The sequence below is a fragment of the Acanthaster planci genome, linkage group LG10 (genome assembly GCF_054643075.1).
Source record: "Acanthaster planci isolate LZ-2023a linkage group LG10, COTS_SCS, whole genome shotgun sequence".
NCBI lineage: Eukaryota > Metazoa > Echinodermata > Asteroidea > Valvatida > Acanthasteridae > Acanthaster > Acanthaster planci.
Window position 1 is genome coordinate 10,898,253 of NC_141786.1, and position 20,914 is coordinate 10,919,166.

Here is a 20,914-nt window from a genome sequence, read left to right on the forward strand (position 1 = left end):
TCGACTGTGTGTTAATAGATTTGCAACTTGATACATTCTCCTTAGGTAGGAATATGAAATAAATAAACTTACATGAGCAAATTGACCTTGTTATGATAATGCTACGAGAGAAAGATTGTTAATTAAATTTCTCTTTTTTAAAGCAAAGGTGCAAGCCATCATTTGCATCTGTCCACAATGTATCTGACGATTTTTTTTGGAGCAAGGCAATTGTTAGGAACAAAGGAAACACGGTAACAGGAAGCATATATACTTCTTTGTCTTTAAACAGTTGTGGGGATGGACATCCCCTGGACACTGCAATCTGAAACGCACGTGAACTAACAACGTACTTGCGTTTATCGCCAGGAATTTCCCGGTGGGTCCCTGGTTGTTGCAGATAATAACTCGTTTGTTCTTCCAGTCAGCCACGGCCATCTCGTCAGGTTCAGCAGCAGCAGCAATACTTCTGGCTGATTGAAACTCTCCATCGCCACTTCCTTGTTGGCCAAACGTTAGACACAGTTCCCAGGTGTCTCTCATTACCACATTGCCCAGATCAACATCGAGCATGTTGCTCTGCACAAATACGGGATATGACTGCAGACCCGTAATCTTGGGGGTTTGTTGACCTCTGAGTTCGTCCAGGTCGTTACTGATTACGGAGTGCAGCGATAGGAAATCGTAGTCTGACGTATTCTGGACAATGTCTAGCGCCGACTTCAGCGAGTGTTTCCTTCTCCGAAGTAAGTCGCTCAGTGTCTTCTCATACTCATCCAGTCGTTCGTTTTGCTCCTGTACCCGGGTTGTGATCTCACCAAGAATCCGTTTCTCTTCAGCTCTGACTTTGGCTATGACCTCGGCAGCTCTTTCCTGCACCTTCTTTTGCGCCTTGGCTTTGTTACTGTTGAGTGCTGTCTTTACTTTAGCTGCATCCCAAAGACGATATTCTAGATCTTGTACGTCTTTATTGAAAGCAGGGAACTTATCTGTTAGTGACTCCCTCAAAATCTTAGCGGCTGTCTTACTTTCAGTGATATCGTGGTTGGGTTTAGCGTGCTCAACAACTGTACAGCCCTGACAGATCAGCTCATCGCATGTTTTGCAGTAAAACTGCTTCACTCTGTCGTTGTGTTGGTGGCATTTGTACCCATCGAGTTGTTTGATCACTTTCACTTTACCTCCGCATATCTCATCTAGTGTTACAACTGCGTGGCTAGATAACGCCGGGAAGCGGAAATGGTCTTCGTAGCATTTCAGGCAAATATTCTTCCCGCAGTCAATGCAGTGGTGTGAAGCCTCGTTGTTCTCCTTGCATGTCTGGCAGAGTAGCCTGGAGCCCAGTGAGTATGCGGCTTTTTCTTGCGGAGTAAATTCCTCAATCAAACTAACCAAATGGAAATTTGTCTTAAGGCCTGTTATGCCTGTCCTGGGCAGTGTTGTCTCTTGACGGCACACAGGGCAAGGGATCTTGGGATGATATTTATATCTACCAGTACGGTACTTCACCAGACATTCCTCGCAGAAGCTGTGCAAGCAATTTAGTACTTTCGGCCGTCTGTATCTGTCACCACATATTGGGCATTCAAGATGCTTCTCAACGCCAGAAGGGATGGATGCACGTGTAGCCATTTCTGCAAAGTATTCAAAAGACAAAGATAGAGCATTTCAACCACTTGCAGCACTAAAGAACAGTCCAGTGAACGATTTTAAAGCTGAGCGCCGATGGAACGTTTGTGAATCACTGTACAAATGTACGTTCACCCTTCCACTTAGTTTGTGCGTATGCGCCAAAATTCGGCGAATTCGTGGTCATTTTCTGTGCTTGTTAAAATGGCGACTCCAGCCAGCAAAAGACTATACCAAAATCCATCCGTGGAGATCTTCTACATTGTGTAAAAGCTTGCTGAATTTATACCAGAGAAGTATAATCAGGCTTCAGATTCAATTTGTGATGTGTTTCTTCTTAATCTTAGGCAATATTTCGGGGAAAATGGGGTGAAAGATGTGTGTACGCTACATTTCTGAAAAAAAAAGAATTTTACGATCAAAATGTTGAAGTGTTCCTCACTTGTTCCACACGTGCTGCATATCTTCGTAATCGCAGTGAAAAGTGTTTGACAAGGACACCATGGTATGTCTAAGCTTTTGCGGAGTGTCTTTCGTTAGGTTTATAATAGCCTGAACAGCCAACGAACACTCGTCGTAGGCGGGCCGAACCGCAGCACCCTGGGTTACAGGCAACGGTGAACAGAATCAACGGAGCATGCTGGCTCATATTGTTCTGGACAACAAACACGACCGACTAAGGACTTGATTTCAAGTCTAGGGGATCCCCCGACTCAGTACTTTCGCGTGTTGATTTCAAGTCAAGGGGATTCCCTGACTTAGTACCTTTCGCGTAGGGATGTCCAGAAATCCTCAGTACACAGACAGCGTTCATGCAGGACGATATACAGTACATGTACTGTACATTCACATCGATATCGCTGGTAATACAAAGTACACGTGCTGTGTTGAGTGGTACGCTTTCATGTACATGGACGAACGAGTGTTGTTGGGGGCTCTCGCTCGGTGGAGAAACGCGATTGCTTAGCGCGGTCATGGGATCGATTTCATGATAATTCCACCATCTCCTCACGGCTCGTTTTCTCTCACGGTAGTTAAAATATTGCAAGTTGGAGACTTCAATGACCAAATCGCACGCAGAGAGATCGGGCAATCGTGCCAACAAGCCGAGTGTGCTCAACATGGACATGTTTTTGATGGGCCCACGCTTGAACAGCAACATGGCTGACGTGTGCTTCAAGCACGAAGAGTAAAAAGGCACCCTCTGCCTGCATTACTGAAAAGTTGCTTCATATATTTGTCATGTACAGTCGCTGTATGCATTTATGGACTGACTTTAAATAAGGCTACAGGCCTCGCAGGCTGGAGAAATGGAAGATTCTACTCACCAACAAGCAGCAACGTCGACTTCCGTGCGTGAGCAGTTCACTGATATGCTTTTCCTACATGGGTCGGACCATTTCTAGGGCGGGTCCTGTCTATGGAGCTTCAAAGGTGGACAGCCCCGTCTTCTCATTTTCTGCCAGTAGATTTTAAGTTATATCAAGTTGCACGACCCCTTTTCATAAAACCCAATTTTCTACTAGCAGAATTGGGATATCACTTTGACGACTGCAGGGTGGTCCAAAAGTGGACAAGTTGAAAACCGAAACGACTGCAACGCCGCTCAGAATGGAACGGTCTTGGGACGATGAACAGCCAACATTTAACGGTAGAGGGTCAATTGTCTGACGGGTGGTGTCACAGCTCTAAAAAACAATCTGGAAGATATATTTTTTCCATTGAGAAACTTGCAAATGGGAATTGAAATCCTGACAGTCCTTTATGGTACCGCAAACTTCCGATTTCCCAGCACACCCGTCGTCCACTTTTTAGGCGCTGCGAAGCTTTCTTAAAGTAAAATCCAAATTTTGGCAAGCAGCAAATTAAGTTTTCAAAATACTTTCACGCAGAGTCCCAAATCCCAAAAATCTACTTGCAGAAAAAGAAACAATAGGGTGGTCCATTTTTGACGCACCAAAGATGTCCCTTCACGTGAATGCAAATCTGCAACCCCGCATTTAGTGAAAGTAGCATTTTTTTTATTTCGATTGGTTTCATTTGGTGAAGGGAAGAATCTTGATAAGTGCATTTTGCCTTTACACGAAGAGACACTAATGTTACTTTTCATCACGTAGAAAACGTGTTTACTGGCAAGGCCGAAAAGTAGTCAATAAGGATTTTTGTTTTGACGAAGAGCCCCACATCTTTGTTAGTGACGCTCAATGCAGAGAGCAAAAAGCTAGGAAACCAAGAATTTTCAATTTCACGGTTCCAGACTCGCATTTTTACTAATTGATTTCGGCTATTTACCCACTGTGTTCATTATAATTCCTTGAATCAGGCAAAGGTTTACCTCTTAAAGATCATCTGAGGGTTTTTGCTGTATGAACCTGTTCCACATTTCCTATTTTTACGGTTTTGAAATAAGAGAAGTTCCTGGGCGATTCCTCAAAAAAGAGTTTTTCTTCTAAATGTAAACAACTTTTATTTAAAAAAAAACAACGATGACGTTATGTGCGAGCGAATTATTGTTTCAAGCAATATCATATGGGAAAATAAATATCCATTGATAGACTTCTCTTGAAGCGACTATAATACTTTTTTTCTGTTATAGTAGTAAACACCAATTAGGTGGGGGAGGCGGTATCTATCAGGCCGTTATTAATGTTTTGAACCTTTAACATTTTCTTTTAAATTAAAAAAAAAGGTCGAACCGGAATGAGTTGTCCATTCACAAATGAACATTCTTATAAATGTCGTCTCTATCCAGTAGATAAAACTACAGGATCTTCTTCTACTAGTCTGGTTCCTGCCAAAAGATTCCCTGACAACTTTTGATAAAAAAAACTTTGGTCAGGCATCACCCAGGGATGCAAATAGATATGACGCAAGGGTCAGGGGTCACAAGTTGAGAGCCCGGGTATTGTAGAATTCATCAGTGGCAACATCTCAAAAATTAAGTTTTTCCCATATCCAGTGAGCAATACTGCAAATGTATGCCCACTGTGAGCATGATTCAGGCATAAAGCCTGCAATGGTCGGAGAAACTTATTATTCTTAAACTTATATTCTGCATTTCGGCCAAGGCGACCCTCACCTTCAATGTATAAAGTCAAATACAGTTGGATCAACAGTTGCCAATCGAATACAAAAGTTTACGTTCAACAGCTAGACTACCTACCCAGCCGGGAACAGCTGAACATCCCGAATATAGACGGGACGACTTCGGAATATCTCGGCTATCTCCGGAAAACTTGAGGATTTCCTCCAGTCTCACATTAGGTGATACCGGAACTTTGATTCGTAGAGTAGTCAGAATCCTTGGGTCTGGTATCCATACTATTCTTCTATTAGCAGTTGCACACTTTGAAATGTCCAATTACCCCATTCCAGAGGAATGGACACATCCAAGTTAATCTAATCTCAGTCAAATGTATTTGAAACGGAAACCTGTTCAGATACAGCATCATGTCCAAGAAATTATAATACTTGATACTAATGCAGTGTTTCTTCCTCGCTAGTGGGGATGCATCCAGGTACACTAAGCTGCCCTGAAGACTAGGTAATGGTTTTCAAAATATTTAAAGCATATATCATGAATCAAAGTATGACGGGAAACCAGACAAGGTGCTTGCAAATGATTAAAAAGACGAACAAAGAATTTGATTTTGGCAGGATTAAACATGCGTCGCCCTAATTACTGTACTGACGCTTTACTAACTGAGCTATCCAGCCCAGTGTTGTTGGCTCTTACCATTTTGTCCGTATCTTTGTTTGGGGCGGGTTAGTCAGAAGCCGCGGAACCTGAATCACCATTTAGCCACAACCACGCCCTAATTACACGATGCTATTCGGGAAGTGGTGAACAGGGATCACTAAGCCCGACAACTCAAAGAAAATCGCACCATTCTAATTTCTTCTTAACTATAAAACAATAGCTAGTGGTTGGTAAATTAACAGACTTTCTGTTAACCCAGACGTTGTATCTCGTCCTTGAAGAAATGCATGGGTCTACAGTAACTACCAACCAAGTGATAACAAGGCTTTCGATGGCTACAGGGGCCTGTACTGTTTCGTTTTCTAGCTGACAACAGCCGCATACATTGGTATGGTTGTCATGGGCGTGACTCTCTGCTTGCTGGGGCCGTCTGCCAGGAGAAGACATAGGCCTAGTGGTGTTAACAGCGCGGCAGCGACTTCTTGGAGCTCAGGGAAATGTTTGGATTTTGCTTCCCCGTGTTGCAGCCTTCTCGTCTGCCCACCCTGAGCCTCGCGCAGCCGGTCAAGCAGTGGCGAATCGAGGAAGAGGAAACATGCTGCCATTTTTTTAAATAGGAAGCGAAAGTGCCAGACACTCCACAAAAATCATTTTATCGCTGAACAAATGATGCTACTGGTAGTTTCCAGGCTTAAAAACACTACGCCAACACTATCTCAACACTAAGATACGCCACTGTGGTTAAGACTGCTAAATAAAGCGATCAGGGACTTATCATCATGATGTTATTTACTGAACACACAAAACGGAACCAAGACGAGTATACAAGAAAACACAGTGTAAAAGAAAACACGAAAATGGATGAAAGGAGGATAATTAATTATTAAGAAGAAATTAGTTGCATCGAATCCCTTGGAGAAACGCAACCGCCCAAGTCACTAGTATTGACAACCATGACCAATTAGTTGGCCTTGAGGGTTGGATTTGGACAAGATGACTTCGGAAGAGTAAATCTGTTGCCGGATAAAATAAACGGGGTAGGGGCCATGGGCGGGGCCATACTATATCCAACTCCACGGAAGGGACGGATTTTCTTGAGACTACCTGGGCCCCTCTGTGGTGTATTGGACATTACAGGCAAACATTGTGGCTGAGTTCAGGAGGCTTGGTCTGTATTTTTTACGAACAGCTCGATTCGTTGTTCGTAAGTCGAACGCTGGGAACGGACAACCGTTTATCGCTGGGTTTATATTGGCAAGTAAAATGGCAGCGGCCATGAACATTCTTTGGTGATTAATTTTTCGATAACTGAGTTGAAATCCTCCCATTCAACCGGAACATGTATTTCTGTGTTTCTCAAAATTATCTTTGTTAATTTTGCAAAAACTCCCATTGTCTCCTGCTTTGTTAGCAATCTCGCTATTTGTTGCTGCTGTTTAAAAATCAATATCTCACGAGTTTTTCCATGTACTCCTGGGAAAACCCTGATGAGGAGGTTGTTTGCAATCCAGTTCCAAGCAAAGCAGTCTTAGGTCATCAACAACCTGCCCGCTCAAACTTGACCTGTGCGGGTACAATCATTGTGTAGAATTGAAAGAGGGCGCACTTCCCGCACAATGGTGTGGGACACTTTTGATTTCGGCTTCTTATGGGGCAAGTGCGACCAAAGGTGTGACAGTTTGTGGAACCAAAATGGGGGATTATGCGTCACTACACATGGACAATTAGCACATAACAGCTGTATGCTGTACTGTACAATCAGCCATTTTGGTTCCAAAGTGCAGACGTCTTCGCCACTTGACCACTGAGCTTGCCGGTGTCGGCTGGCCGGTCCAAATCAGGGGTAGCAGCGGGTACCGCAAACTGAAGTTATCCTCTAGCGGTCCGGCCCCGGCCGATCGCTTGGGGGTGGCGATCCGTCCACCACTGAAGGGGGAATTGAAGGCCAGGCAAAACAAAAAGCTCAGCAGGCAAAAGACCTGGGTACTTCAAACGGGCTGGATTCCTTTTATTTCGCCGTCACTAGATAATTAAAACTGCGTGGAAAATTACATGTGTAAGGTGCTACAGTGCGGTTGGGTCGGTGAGATGCTTATTCTAACGACGGGTTTGGCTCTTACCCCACGTACATTCACAACATCGTACACTCAGTGCATTTCCGAGAGATGGAGAATATACAGCTATGCTGTCCATGCACTTTACAATGTACGTTTTTGTAACGGTTTTATTCGAAGATTTGCGGTAAGTGTGTTGTATTTCATCGGGGGATGCCTCGCTTTTGACTACACTGTGTCCAAACTTATTATGCAAATGCAAAGTTTAAAATTAAAATTCCATTGCAAAACACCACTTTTGGTAAAGTTATTGATTTCAAATATTATATTTTATATGTTCATTTGCAAATGAAATTCATTACAAACAATTATTTTCTCCAGATCAATATAATATTGTCATCTCTTCATAGCGTTTGTTTTCTACTGTCCAGAGATATTATGTAACATAGTAACAGTAAGTGTGCAGTGCAGTCATGTTTTATTATTTTCTCCAGATTATAAGTCATTGTAAAGCAGAAATCATTTTTATTGCACCTTAAGAAAAAAAATCAAAACATCAAAAACAAAACTAAACAAACAAAAAATAAACAGTTGCACTAAGCATCCTATTTTAAGCTAATAAACGTCACATGTCAATATAGCCATCCTGTTTGCTGATGACTTTCAACAGTCTGCTGTCCACTGATTTTGTCAAATTGTTTATTGTTTCCTTCGAAACACGTGCTGCTGCTTCCTTAATCGCATCCCTCAATGCATCCTTGGAATTTTATTGTTTCCCACTAGCATAAATTGTCTGCTTTAACACCAACCAGAGGTTCTCAATCGGATTTAAATCCGGTGAACAAGCAGGCCACTCCATGATCTGTTCCTGCTTGAATCCGTTGCGCTCCATCCAGGCTTTTGTGTAATGGGATGCGTGCGAAGGTGCGTTATCGTGCATGAAAATCAGCAGCTTGCGTTGTCTGGCCGGATGCTTCTTCCACCATGGCACAAAGTTGGCATTCAAAAGATCACAATATCCTTCAGAGTTCAGTTTAACATCGTCCTCAACACGAAATGGTCCAATCATCTGATCTCCAACGATAGCAGCCCAAAACATGACTCCACCCCCACCTTGTTGTCGACATAGTTGCACTGGTGCAGACTGCCCCTGAGTTATCCATCCTCTGGCCCATCCATCTGGTCCATCCAGTGTTGCTCTGCACTCGTCCGTTAAAATAACGCGTGAATATTTTCATATATTTTTCAGCCCAGGAAATGCGTTTGGCTTTGTAGTTTTTGTTGAGAGGTGGTCGTCTTTGAACCTTTCAATCCTTGGCAACCTCATTTAAGGCCTTACAGTGTGTGGTTCTGAATACTTTGGGTATACCTCTCTGCTGGTTGCTAGAGGATTTCTGGTAACATGACGGCGAATCTGTCGAAGGTGCTGGGCATTAAGTTTTTTGATATTTTGATTGAACTCGCTGTTTTCGACCACTTTCGCTGTTTGCCATAATTTTTTTCACAGTACGGCGATCTCTGGAAAGGCACTTGGCAATATCCAATGTAGATTGGCCCTGTGAAAGCAACTTCACAGTTTTTTTTTCAGCAGGCTGGAGATCACCTTTTGTACCCATCTTTACTGTACACTCGACTGTTGCATAATAACTCTGGACAGTGTTTTCTGAAAATAACTCACATTTGGACTTGTATCTCATGAGTTACAGACAATGCTTCTCCTATTGCATTTCTCACATGTCCACTGAGGCATGGAGAGCAGTTAGGGCATTATGGAACACGTTGTGTTACTTCAATAAAAACACATACTTGCAAAATAAGCTTGGACACATACTTGCATAATAAATTTGGACACAGTGTACATTGGACAGGCTAGTAGACAATATTATTCGCTTCCTCTCGCAGGCCGTATCTCCCAAGATCATGCACTAGTTTATTCAAAGTTTAATATTGACGATCTTGAGTACAGACCTTTCAAAGCAGGCTTGGGTCGGAAAGAAATGAGCATAAATCAGTGAATTAATGTGAGCAAGGGGTATGTAGATGATAACTGCCGGTTTATTGAGTAATCAAATTGTATGAAAGGGTTTAAAGTCACATGTCATGTAACTTTCATGACTCATGATCCGTTTCCAATTTACAGTTGATTTTCATGTTGCTATGTTAGCTACTTTCTGTGCCATTTTGATGTTTATGCTAATGCCCTTTTGAATAGGCATATTAACACATACCAGCAAAAGCGCATCAGCAAATATTTACATGTATCAGCGAAAGTGCTAGCACATCTTGAACATAAGTTTCAATGTTCTACATTATCAAAAACAAGAGGTTTGCACGTTTAATTGGTACTTCAGTTATTCAGCTTCATATAATTTCAACGCACTGGTCCATTATATGTGGCCTGCGTTGTTGTTTTTTTTTCAAGAATAGCATTTGCTTACATGTTTTATTAGTGTTTATTACGTGAATAAGTAGATAAGTATTTCCTCCCAAACGATTCAATGAGGAAATTAAGGCGTAATAAGCTGATCTGATAATAACGCGTGTTTTGAAGGATTTAATTCTACAAGCATTTCTCGCATGACGTTTATTTTCAGTACCATGTTTTTAATAGATATACAGCGTATCTTCAAAGGCTACTTGTTGTTTACAGCGAAATTAACCAGCCTTTTCATATCCAATATTAATATATATTTCTTTAACATCAAGAAGCTGAATATAATTTACACGAGTACTGAACGATCGAGTAGACCTACAGAATTCCAGGGGAGGTTGTTGGCCTAGGAGCCGATTATGATGACAAGGCTTAAATAGTCGAATTATGGAGAGCAATGAATGATCTCATCACGAATTTCTATCATAGACAAATCTGAGAAGACGCCATGACTGCGGTTGCACTACACCCAAACGCTATGAAGCTTCACGCCAGCGTGTTTTCCCCCCAAATCACGGCACCCAATAGCTCGAAGACGCATGTTACTCGCTCTTTCAACCCCTGCACGAACGTTGAGGTGACACAATAATGGTTTCTTACGCTGGTTGTCCAATTACACTATACACAATCAAATCTTCATTTCCGTTGACAGATATTTCATACACAGCGACGGTACTTCTACTTTGATCTGCTACGTTGGTTGAAAATAAGAAGTTCACTATTCCGAACAACACTGGGCAAACTGGTCTTGGTTTTCCGTAAGTTTGCTACATCCCATTTTATTTGCGTTATCCTCTCAAGGGGCAGGAAAATGAATTTGTACGTCCATCTTCCGACAGTTCGCGACGACGTTTAATTTTTTTAATTTTTAAAATATGTCCCAATACGAGACATTACCCATGACGACCAATGTTGTGGAGAAAAACTTGCATAGCTGCCTTTTCAGAAATCTCAACTCTAAAAATCTGTAATCTTCAGAGGAAATCAGTAATTTCTTTCGCAGAGCCTATTGGCTGCCAAAGTACTATTTTTAATTTGATGCGTAATGTACAACACAGCAAGTTTACATTGTACATGTAGTATGGGAGTTTTCAGTATGTAGAAAGTAATATTTTAATGAAAAACTGTTTTGAATTCTGTTTGCCTTGCATGCCAAATTATAAATCAAATGTACAACCTTTGATGATGTGTGTACTTCCACAGGGCACCTACAGCATAAGCATAGAAGCCAAAGTTCGCAATACATGTAATCCAAATTCTTATTATAACATGTGCATACCAACATTCCGGTACTTGGTCGGTAAGCAACCGCACCACCAACACCTCAGCTCGAATGGTACCATTGTCGGAAAATTTTTGCTATGCCCTGATTCCCTTCCCAATCATCCTCACCTGTTCGATTTTTCACTGACTTGACATGTACTTTGACGTCATTTAATCCCCCGTGTCCGATCGAGAAATCACTGGAGCACAGCGTACATCGCGCAAAATTTTCACATTTTGGAAGATGCCGTGATATATGGCCATTTCTTGTGGTATTCTTCTCTAAACGTCCGCAGTTTTTTTCATACGTTTAACCTTAGAAGCCATTTCTTTTCCAAAATAGAATGACAAAGTCTGAGCGAGTACAGTGGCGTGTTGTCATGCACGACGCGTCAGACGCATGCCGTGATTGTTGCGGAAATAGGTGTCACACCAATTCGGACCAAAAATAGCTCGGACCCATACCAACTCAGACCCATACCAGTGTGTATACACAATACTACACTACGCCTTGCAATGCTGAGTTTGAATTGTCCCATGTAAAAACAGCGTTTTGGGTGTGAGTGTGTGTTGTCGGGCACCAGCGCGCCACAGGTAGTCCTATGTATGATTCATTGGTCACCGTATCGCACAAGGCACATGTATATGTACATGTACAAGTACATGTTACCGTGTAACGTATACAAAGTGTCCTGATTGCTGGGGAGTCGGTCTTCACTTGTTTCACCGCCGCACGCGAGCGCGGGACACCACACGCGGTCTGAGTGCGGGCCGAGTCGAATATAAACCGTTTTGCGTGGTTTGTGCGCCGCGATATTATGCATGATCGCCAGAGGGTTTTCCGTATTTTGGGGGCGGCAGTCCGTACTCCCGTAAACACGATCAATTTCCGTACCAATTACGGAAAATCCGTACCACTTGGCAGCTCTGAACCTGTCCGACATTGACACTACTCCATGAACGTTTTCTGAAAGTGGCTGCAGCCACTGCAACGGACTCTTGTATAAATTGCAGCTGCAATTAAGTAATTTGAACAGGGACTAATACAGGAAATTATTACACATTATGATTATGAAATGCCGTTGTAGAAACCTGTACGTCTAAGAGTTTCTCTGTTTTGGTTTAAATGTTTTTACTCTAAAAAGAAAAATGGTAATCACCAATTTTTCTTCGCTTTCCCCCCAAAAAAAATAAATAAAGCTTTTTTTGTAATCTTCTCATTTTATAAGAACCACAAAAAGATAAAACTACCATGTTTTGTTTTAGTTTCTTTTAACCGAATACAAAAACGATTCAAGGGTTTGTACACAGATTGATTTCTTGAAAAGCTTTTTAGTCGGCATCACGCTGGGTAACATCACACCTTGTGATATACCTTGACGGAATACCAGCCAGTATTACGCTGAAGAACATCAGACCTCGTGATACACATCGTGACAGAGTGCCAGTCGGCTACCGACAGCCACTGCCCATTTGCTGTGAATGTGATTCCACAGGGTTCGAGCACACCCTTTGCCACACAGCAGAAAACCTGATCTGTGCAGTCGTATTGGTGAATATGTCCGGTATTGGTGTAACGTTTGCACGCAGCAACGTAAATATCTGAGCTGTTACTGAACAAACCCTTGCAGTATTTTTACCGGTTGGCCGTCGATGGTTGGTTGGAAGGTGGTAACCAGAGCAGCGTTGCCATCAGAAACATTCACCATACCCACTAGTCATTGGTACCCGTCGCTGATCACGAGCCAACCATTACTCATCACAGCCAACCAGTTAGGTGCAATCTTTACCGGTGTGGTGGGTATGAGTTTGCCATCACCGGGTTTGTGCTCGGTCAACACCTTCCTCTTCTTATCCCCAACTAGGATATTACCGTTCTTCATGACTGCTACGCCCACGAGCTGCATGTCTGTCTCGCCAACTTCACTTTCCAGTACGGTGTGGAACGCATAGGCTAGCGTCATGTCTCGATAGTACACTGGTACCTTTCCAGGGCAAGCACAAACCCACTGGTTTGACTTAGCGACGACGTCATCTGGAGAAAGAAACCATTTCAAATAAATAATCACAATTTCGGGAAGTATTTTGTTGTTATCGAACTATGATCAAAAGTTAATGGTACAACTGAAATAAAAACGTGTTGTCCATTTTGTATTGATATATTTGGTTGCTATACATAAATACATTTTGCAGTGTGCCCACTGCAAAACAATCATTAACATGAATATTGAGCAGGAGCAATTATACTGCAAACAAGATAATGATATTTATCATTGGCTTCATTCAGCATAAAAATAAAAAACTCAACGCCCTCTATAACTTATGGGGGCTTTCCAACATTATCATGATAACTGTGAATCTTTGGACTTTAATAGAATTTGTTCCATACATACGTTATTGTAACGTGTATTGTATTTTTTTTTTTAATTCGAGTCGCTTTATTATGTTACTTGTAGGACTAGACACCAAATGGCAAAACGCATTATGGCAATCAACACCACCCTACTCGAATATTGTTACTTAGGATGCTGGCAGTTTTGTTGTCTTTAGTCTTTTTTCTAAACCGAAGAAACAGTGCCTGTATTATAGAGGTAAGCGTAATGTCATGTAGAGTCTCTGCTTTCGTATTATCTTGGTTTTTCTTTTGTACTTTTATCTAGATTTTGGGTAATGTGTAGTTCGGCTTTCGATACTGGATATTTACTATTCAGTGCTATAAACTTTGTTACAATGCAGACAGAATGATTTCCACAGCCGGAGAAAAACATAGAGGAAATCTGACTGGTTTCCAGTTAGCCCTGATGGCAGTGGCCCCAAAGTATTATTACAATGAAATATATTTCTCTGATATGCCACGGAAAAATCGCACCGATTCTGCTCAAGGAGAGATTCGTTTTCAGAAGGTCAAAATGATTAAAAATATTTATTTGCATTGAAAGAAATTAATTTGTTTCTGTTAAAGCCAAATACAGAACCACACCAAAAATGTTGTGAAGCTTTACTCTCAGGGAATTACGAATGTAATGCTAGTGGCATTCTTGTAAGGTACCAAACCCATTAGCATTGTGGGTAATTTACTCAGCCCGGTCAAGTGGCAAACCTTTTATGATTTGTATTTTGGTCAATGGGTATCAGACTTTAGCTGATCTCGAAGGAGAGCAAACAGGCAAATGAAACGGTTTTCTTACCTTCCTCTCCTCATCAGTAAAAAGCCCTCATACGTAGAATGCCCCCATGTCACAACAAAAAAGGATCACCACATGCAAACACGTTTGGAAGTAGCCTTTTGGTCTATAGATTTCTACGAAATTATCAGGGGTTTTCCCATCATCACACAACATTCTCACTTGAAAAAAATATGTTATTATTGCCGCATAAGTCAGACACAAAATGAATGAAATCTTACACCAGCACAAGTTTAATTCTGTTGTTATCGTACGGCCAGAGCAGTTTTAATTCCAGATCGATAACCAATAGCATTATATGTAAGTGATAGTTTAGCATATCCCCGGTCGAAGCGTAAACCGCGAGACAACATTGTAAATAAGCTAAACTAAGCAAGTCCCGGTCGAAGCGTAATCCGCGGAATAGACATTATTCACGTCACACCCGTACGTACCCGAATATAGACTACCCATTCCATCTGGGTTATAACTGCAAAGTGAACCATAAACATTATACAGACTTCCTATTGATTCCATGTATGTAAGAATTCGTTGATTGCTTAGGTTTTATATAGCTATATTGATTCATAATCCTAAGGCCCATGACGGTGATAAGAATGAAATTCCGCCACACGGTCATTTATGACCGCCGCCAAATGGGCTGCGTGATGATAGGTAAGTGACCTCATGTGTAGGGGGGGTGGTGTTTGCGCTGGCATTGTAACAGGAAATCAAGCTACTCCGCAAGACTGGAGTAACGCGGTATGGAAGTTATAAATAAGGAATTCCGAAGCGGCATCCACAAGGTGCACCCCATCTGATAAATATAAATCCTGCGCCACCACTCAATTTGGGGGTGAGCAATCAACCCACCCGGCGCCCTGTGGAAAAGATTGCCCACCGAACGGTTAAGAGCTCGCCTGGTGCACTCGACCGAATTTTGTCTGTTAGCCGAGGCATAGGAGACCCTTGGCAAAATCTCCGACCAGTAAATGATGGAGCGACGCAATAATGAATAATGATCGGGTGACGGCAAGAATTTGTTTAATCCCCTCGAGCACTGATTTCTTGGGGACGTAGCCCTGATCGTTGGAGCCAACGTGTATGATGATCCATGTTGGCGATGCTTGCTCAGCCAGCCAGCAGCTATGAAGGAAATCGTTGAATTGGTCAAGCTGCAGGCCGCGACTACCCATCCAGCGAACAGTTGCCAGCCCATCAAGTGCCTCCCCCCAAGGAGAGGATAACGCCACACGGGAGGTCCAATGGATGAACGAGTCGCCAACCTCCCAGACAAGGGGCTTGTTGTCGATCGGCGGGTTTGCTCATGGAAGTAAAACAGAAATTAAATAGCTATCAATACTTCATGAAAAGTTAGCGTATGGTTGGAATCACGGTTGTTTTTTGGTGTGGGGTAACATGACCCCAATGTACAAAATAGCCACAAATTTGAAAACTCATGGGAGAAGGTCCCTGCTAATACGAATATAGCGGCGGTAAACGCCTGACTGCCAACGACCAATCTGTTGGATCTCATCGTCAGGAATTCCCGCCATTGCGGCTGCTGTGGCCGCACCAATCCGGAAGGAATGAGAAGTATAACGGGTATCATGAATGCCAATGAAGCCAAGGGCCCGCCTTAAAGCAGCGGTGAATTGAGAACGTGTAATTGGAGAACCATCGAAATGGGACAGGAAATTGCTGAAATGCTGAGGACACTTGCTGAGCAACTGTGTAGTGGCCTGAACAGGGCACAGGGAGAGTTCGCCCTCAGAAACAGCAGGTATTGAAATTACACAACCCTGACCGTACTGGTCGGTCTTGGAGAAACGAATGTTTAGATTAACCACACTGCCGGAAGAGGTATGATGAAGGGTAACATCAGAACGACGTAAAGGTGAAATTCCAGATCGAGTGGACGCGGTGAGTTCACCGACGCGCAGAAATCCAAAAAACGCTAACAGGAAAGCCACTCGAAACAGTAGGGCTTCATACTGATTGGTACAAACGGAGTGCAAAGCAGGAATAATACGCCGCAGTAAAACAATCGTAATAGGGCGGCGTTGATCGCGCCGCCCGTACCGGCGGCGGCAACCATCTAACATTCGTTTCACAATAAAATGTTTAGTTATGTCAGGGGAACCCTGCAAGCGGAGTGTAGACGCAATCCCTGAGACATACGATGCAACAGTAGCCGGAGCGTACCCATTAACGGACAAAAATGCAATAAAGTACACAAGCTGCTGCAATGTGGGACTAGAAGATGTATTAAGAAAACCATTGCGGGAATTAAACCAACAGAAAAATTGCCAAGCACATTGATAAACTGAATGGGTACGCGGGGCAACTGAGTCCATCAAAAGACTGTGAACCTCTAAATTAAGTTGTTCCAAAGGTCTGCAGGCAAGGGTGTCATAACGGGGGCGGGCTCGGGCGCCAGCCGCCAGAAACGATCCATCTGAAAACGAGATAGAGCGTCAGCGATGCCATTATCAAGACCATGTACATAGCGTGCCTTAAAGTGGATATTCAACCTCAAACAAAGCACTACAAACATGCGAACCAATTTCATAATTCTGGGACACCGTGATGTTTGGCTATTAATAATCGCCCCCACAGCCCCATTATCACACCAAAATATGACACGCCGGTTTTGCAATGCCGGGCCCCATAAGCGCAACGCGAGGGTGATCGGGAAAAGTTCGAGAAAAGTAATGGATAAATTCAAGGAGCGCCATTGCAGTGGCCACATGCCTTGCGTCCAACGCCCATTAAAGAAAGCTCCGAAACCGAACTGCTGGGATGCGTCCGTATACAAGTGCAAGTCACCGCTAGAATACCATACCTGCTGAGGAAAATCACCGAACCATTAAAATGGAACAAAAATTCCCGCCAAGCCAGCATGTCGGCCCACGCACCAGATGAAATACGGATACGATGGTGTGGTTTCTGAATGCCGCTTGTGAGATAAAAGACACGACGCAAGAAGGCCTGGCCCGGCCGTATTGCCTGACAAACGAAATTTAGGCTACCCAGCAATGATTGAACATCACGTAGAGTGGACAAAGTGCAATCTAACTTCGCCAGAATTGCAAGGACCTTGGCCGTAGGAACCCGAATCTGCTGGGCAACTGTATCAATCGTTAAGCCGGGGAAATCTAAGCTTGTCACTGGCCCCACTGTTTTGCCACTGGCCAAAGGAACACCAAAGTCCCGGCAAACTACTGTGAAAGAAGTAAGCGCATGTGCGCACTCATTGAATTGCCCTTCGTCCACAAAGAGAAAATCATCCAAATAGTTGAGAATGTGCGGAGTAGCTGCAACCTTGCGAGTGCAATATTCGAGAAAGGTGCTAAATCGTTCGAACGTGGCACAAGAAATGGAGCAACCCTTGGGCATACACTTGTCGTAATAAAATGAACCGTCGAACGAAAAACCGAGTAAATCATAATCATTGGGATGAACAGGGAGTAAACGAAAAGCCGATTTTATATCTGACTTGGCCAGAAGGGCTCTGGGGCCCAAACTAGAAACCAATCCAACAGCATCATCAAAAGTCGTACAAGACACCGCAGCCCTGGCTGGGTTAATATGATCACTAACTGAATCACCCAAAGGAGACGAAAGGTTATGCATTAAACGAAACTCCCCAGGGGTTTGTTTTGGCACTAAACCTATTGGAGAATAACGAAAACTTGGAAATGGGGGACTGGGGAACGGGCCAGCAATCCTACCCAAATGTAACTCACGGTCAAGTTTGCATTTCATTACTCTCTATTTTGTCGAGCAGAGATCAAATTACGGGCAGAAGTGCTAACCCGAGGACCCGTATACCCTATACGGAAGCCAGACGTAAAACCCTCCAACAGCACCTGAGCGTCATGCCTGTCACCATACGATGCCAAAAGGGGCGCAGTTTATTTATTCTTACCGGTGTTGGAAGGTGTGGTTGGACATAGTGCTCCCCGCACCAAGAGAGGGCCGCCACGGCAAGACGTGGCGGAATGGCCGATGGACAAACAGGTTGCGCATTTGTAGGCAAAACGACAGGCGGGTCTGAAGCAGTGGCCGCGGTTGAAATCGAAACAGATTCCGGCAGTGTGCTTGCGCTGGGCGGTGCGGCTTACCCCAATATTGGTGTGACCGATTGCCCGTTGGTGGTTGCTCTGGTTGGAATAGGGACGAAAAATGGCTTGTTGGACGGGCGCACCGACCAACGTTAGCTATAGTTCAGCGTCAATGCTGGCCCACGACCGAGGCGGCATGCAGGCTTGGCGCAACCTGAATTGAATATCATAGTCGCGCCACCCATAACCTACTCGCCGAAAAGCAGCCGAACGGACGATGTCAGCATATTTTAGCAGGTGCCTCGCCTGCGTAGGGTACCGCATCAAATAGATGGATGCAAAGATTAGAAAAGCGGAGGTCCACTGTTCAATTGAGGTGATCCGAGGGGGTTGATTGTGGGAACGAATTTGCCATGCTGGGGAATCGCGCGATCCAATAGTAAACACGCAGTCACTGGTACTATTGACACTGCTAGAGGGCCGCAAAAGAAGCGCAAAATCTACAATTCCCCATTCCACATTTTGTCCCAAAGGTGTTGAGAAACCCCTGACCCAAGATCATCGCAAACACTTGTTAGGGGCGTGACATTGCCTCCCCCTACACCCAACGAAGTGGTAACAGACATAACAGAATGAACAATAGGGGGAGACGCCACCGAAATGGCCGGGCCATCAGGGGCAGATGCGATAGAAACCACTGGTCTAGGCGTTAGCCCCGATGGGATAGAAAAAGACTCACCCGATGGGCACCGATGAATCACTCGGAACATCAGCCGGCGCGATGCGGTCCAAACGAGGCCTCCCCCTTGGTCTCGAGCCCTCAGCGCAGGCAGTGCGCCGCTTTTTTCTTGCTGTTCGTGGCATCTTTTCCCAATAACTGGAAGGGGCTGGAATAAACGTGATATTCTTTCCTAAAGCTGCAAATAAATTGCAGAATATAGAAAACTAACCTACGAAGGATACTTTGCAAATTTACAACACTGATTATTTATCCCACAATAAACCGAACGAACCAACCTGGCAAACTGCTCAGACAAAAGTGACCAGCACACACATTGGTTCTGCCTATGAAGCTGGGTTGTAAATCCAGCGCCTGTGTGGTCAGTGGGGGAATTTACTCCAGCAACCCATCCTAGCGGCAATAAACTATTTGAATTAAACAAAGACACACGTAAGTGAAAAATGAACAAGCCAGATTTGACTGGTCTAATTTTCTTTCTTTCGAATCACCTAGTACATGACAGTAGTCCTGATAATTTAGTTCATTATCTTGTGCTTCCCACACCATTTGGACAGTTGTTCTTCTATTAATGAGACCATACTTAGAAACCGTACCTCAGTTAGTTTATCTTCTCTGAGTAAGTTCCAGGAGGTTCCAATTCGAACGTGTAATGACAAAATGCTAGCACTGAATATACCTCGGCAAAAACTGTAGAAAAATTCAACAGAGTGAACGGACGACAGAAAATTTAATATATAGCCCCAGGAATAGTCGTTGTCTCGATGTCACGTGCTAATGACCACTTTGGAAAGGTTTGTTTGTGACAGCAGCGTTCTTTCTATACAAATGAAGCTCATGAACCTCGGACTTTTGAACATAGTTACCTTCAGTACCTACAGTATTACTAGGAATTGCCCCCCATTGTACTACTGCTCTCAAACTCCCTTGGCTGAGGTTGACTGATATAATGTATCTCTCTTACAAATATTTATATCTAATGATTTATCGCAAAATAATCCAGTTGATAGTTGTGTTATTTCTTCAAAGTTTCCATAGCTATTCTTCTTTTTACGAGACTATACTTAGAAACTCATACCTCAATCTTCTCTCAGTAGATTTCAGGAGGTTTTGATTCGAACATGTAATGACAAAGTTTTAGCACTGGATGTATCCTGACTGTAGAAAGTGTATGGGCAGACGGCGGACGACGCAAAAATATACCAAAAGTCGTTATCTTGATGTCAAGTGCTTATGACTAATTGAAGTTGTTTACTGGTAAATGCATCGTTCATTCTATACGAAATACGCACGAATCTCGGACTTTTGAGCGTAGTCAACCTCAATCCTTTTAATTAAACACACTATGAGTATTACGTTTTCCCAATCTGTCGGGGTAAGGTTTCTCCCTGCAATCTATAGCACGCTATATGTGATCTGGACAGTTTTTCTATCTTGTTGATTATTCATCATATCTTTCAGATACTTTCTCATGTCATTATGTGGAATGAAGCAAAAAAGGAACATTTTGATTCTACAGAGACGATCACATGGGCAAACTGTAAATTGTAAGTTTATGGACGCCATGAACACTTTCTTTTCTGGTTTACGAGCACATGAATTCAGCAGTCTTTTTCTTATTAACTAGTGACGCACAAACCATTTTTTTTTCTGTTTTAAAATTGCAATCCAAGTGCAATTTTAAAGTGAATAAAAGGGTCGTGGTTACCATAATAAACATCATGGGGTCCAACACATTGTAGATAATCTGCTCGTATGATCACCTGGTCCAATTGGAACTGTTCTCACCAAGAATAAACACTCACGTTGAAAGTGCTCTCTTCATTTCCTAACAATTCCCAAAATTCATTCAGCTGTTTTCTGAGGTATACCATTGTGCCCACCCCTC

General features: G+C 43.1%; 1 protein-coding gene and 1 pseudogene across 2 annotated transcripts in view; both read right to left on the reverse strand.

Moving 5' to 3' along the window:
- LOC110983928 (E3 ubiquitin-protein ligase TRIM56-like) overlaps positions 1 to 3,626 on the reverse strand; it is a 28,575-nt gene extending 24,949 nt beyond the window's left edge. For both annotated transcript variants that reach the window (XR_015426749.1, XM_022243604.2), the window contains exons 1-2: positions 2,937 to 3,626; positions 333 to 1,613 (exon numbers count right to left, since the gene is read on the reverse strand). Coding sequence is in view for 1 of the 2 variants with exons in the window: in XM_022243604.2 (XP_022099296.2) it covers positions 333 to 1,611 (1,279 nt within the window). In the remaining variant the exon portion in view is untranslated. The remainder of the gene's footprint in view (positions 1 to 332; positions 1,614 to 2,936) is intronic.
- A 10,811-nt stretch (positions 3,627 to 14,437) lies between these two features.
- On the reverse strand, positions 14,438 to 18,913 carry LOC147797747 (uncharacterized; annotated as a pseudogene).
- Positions 18,914 to 20,914: the final 2,001 nt, after the last annotated feature.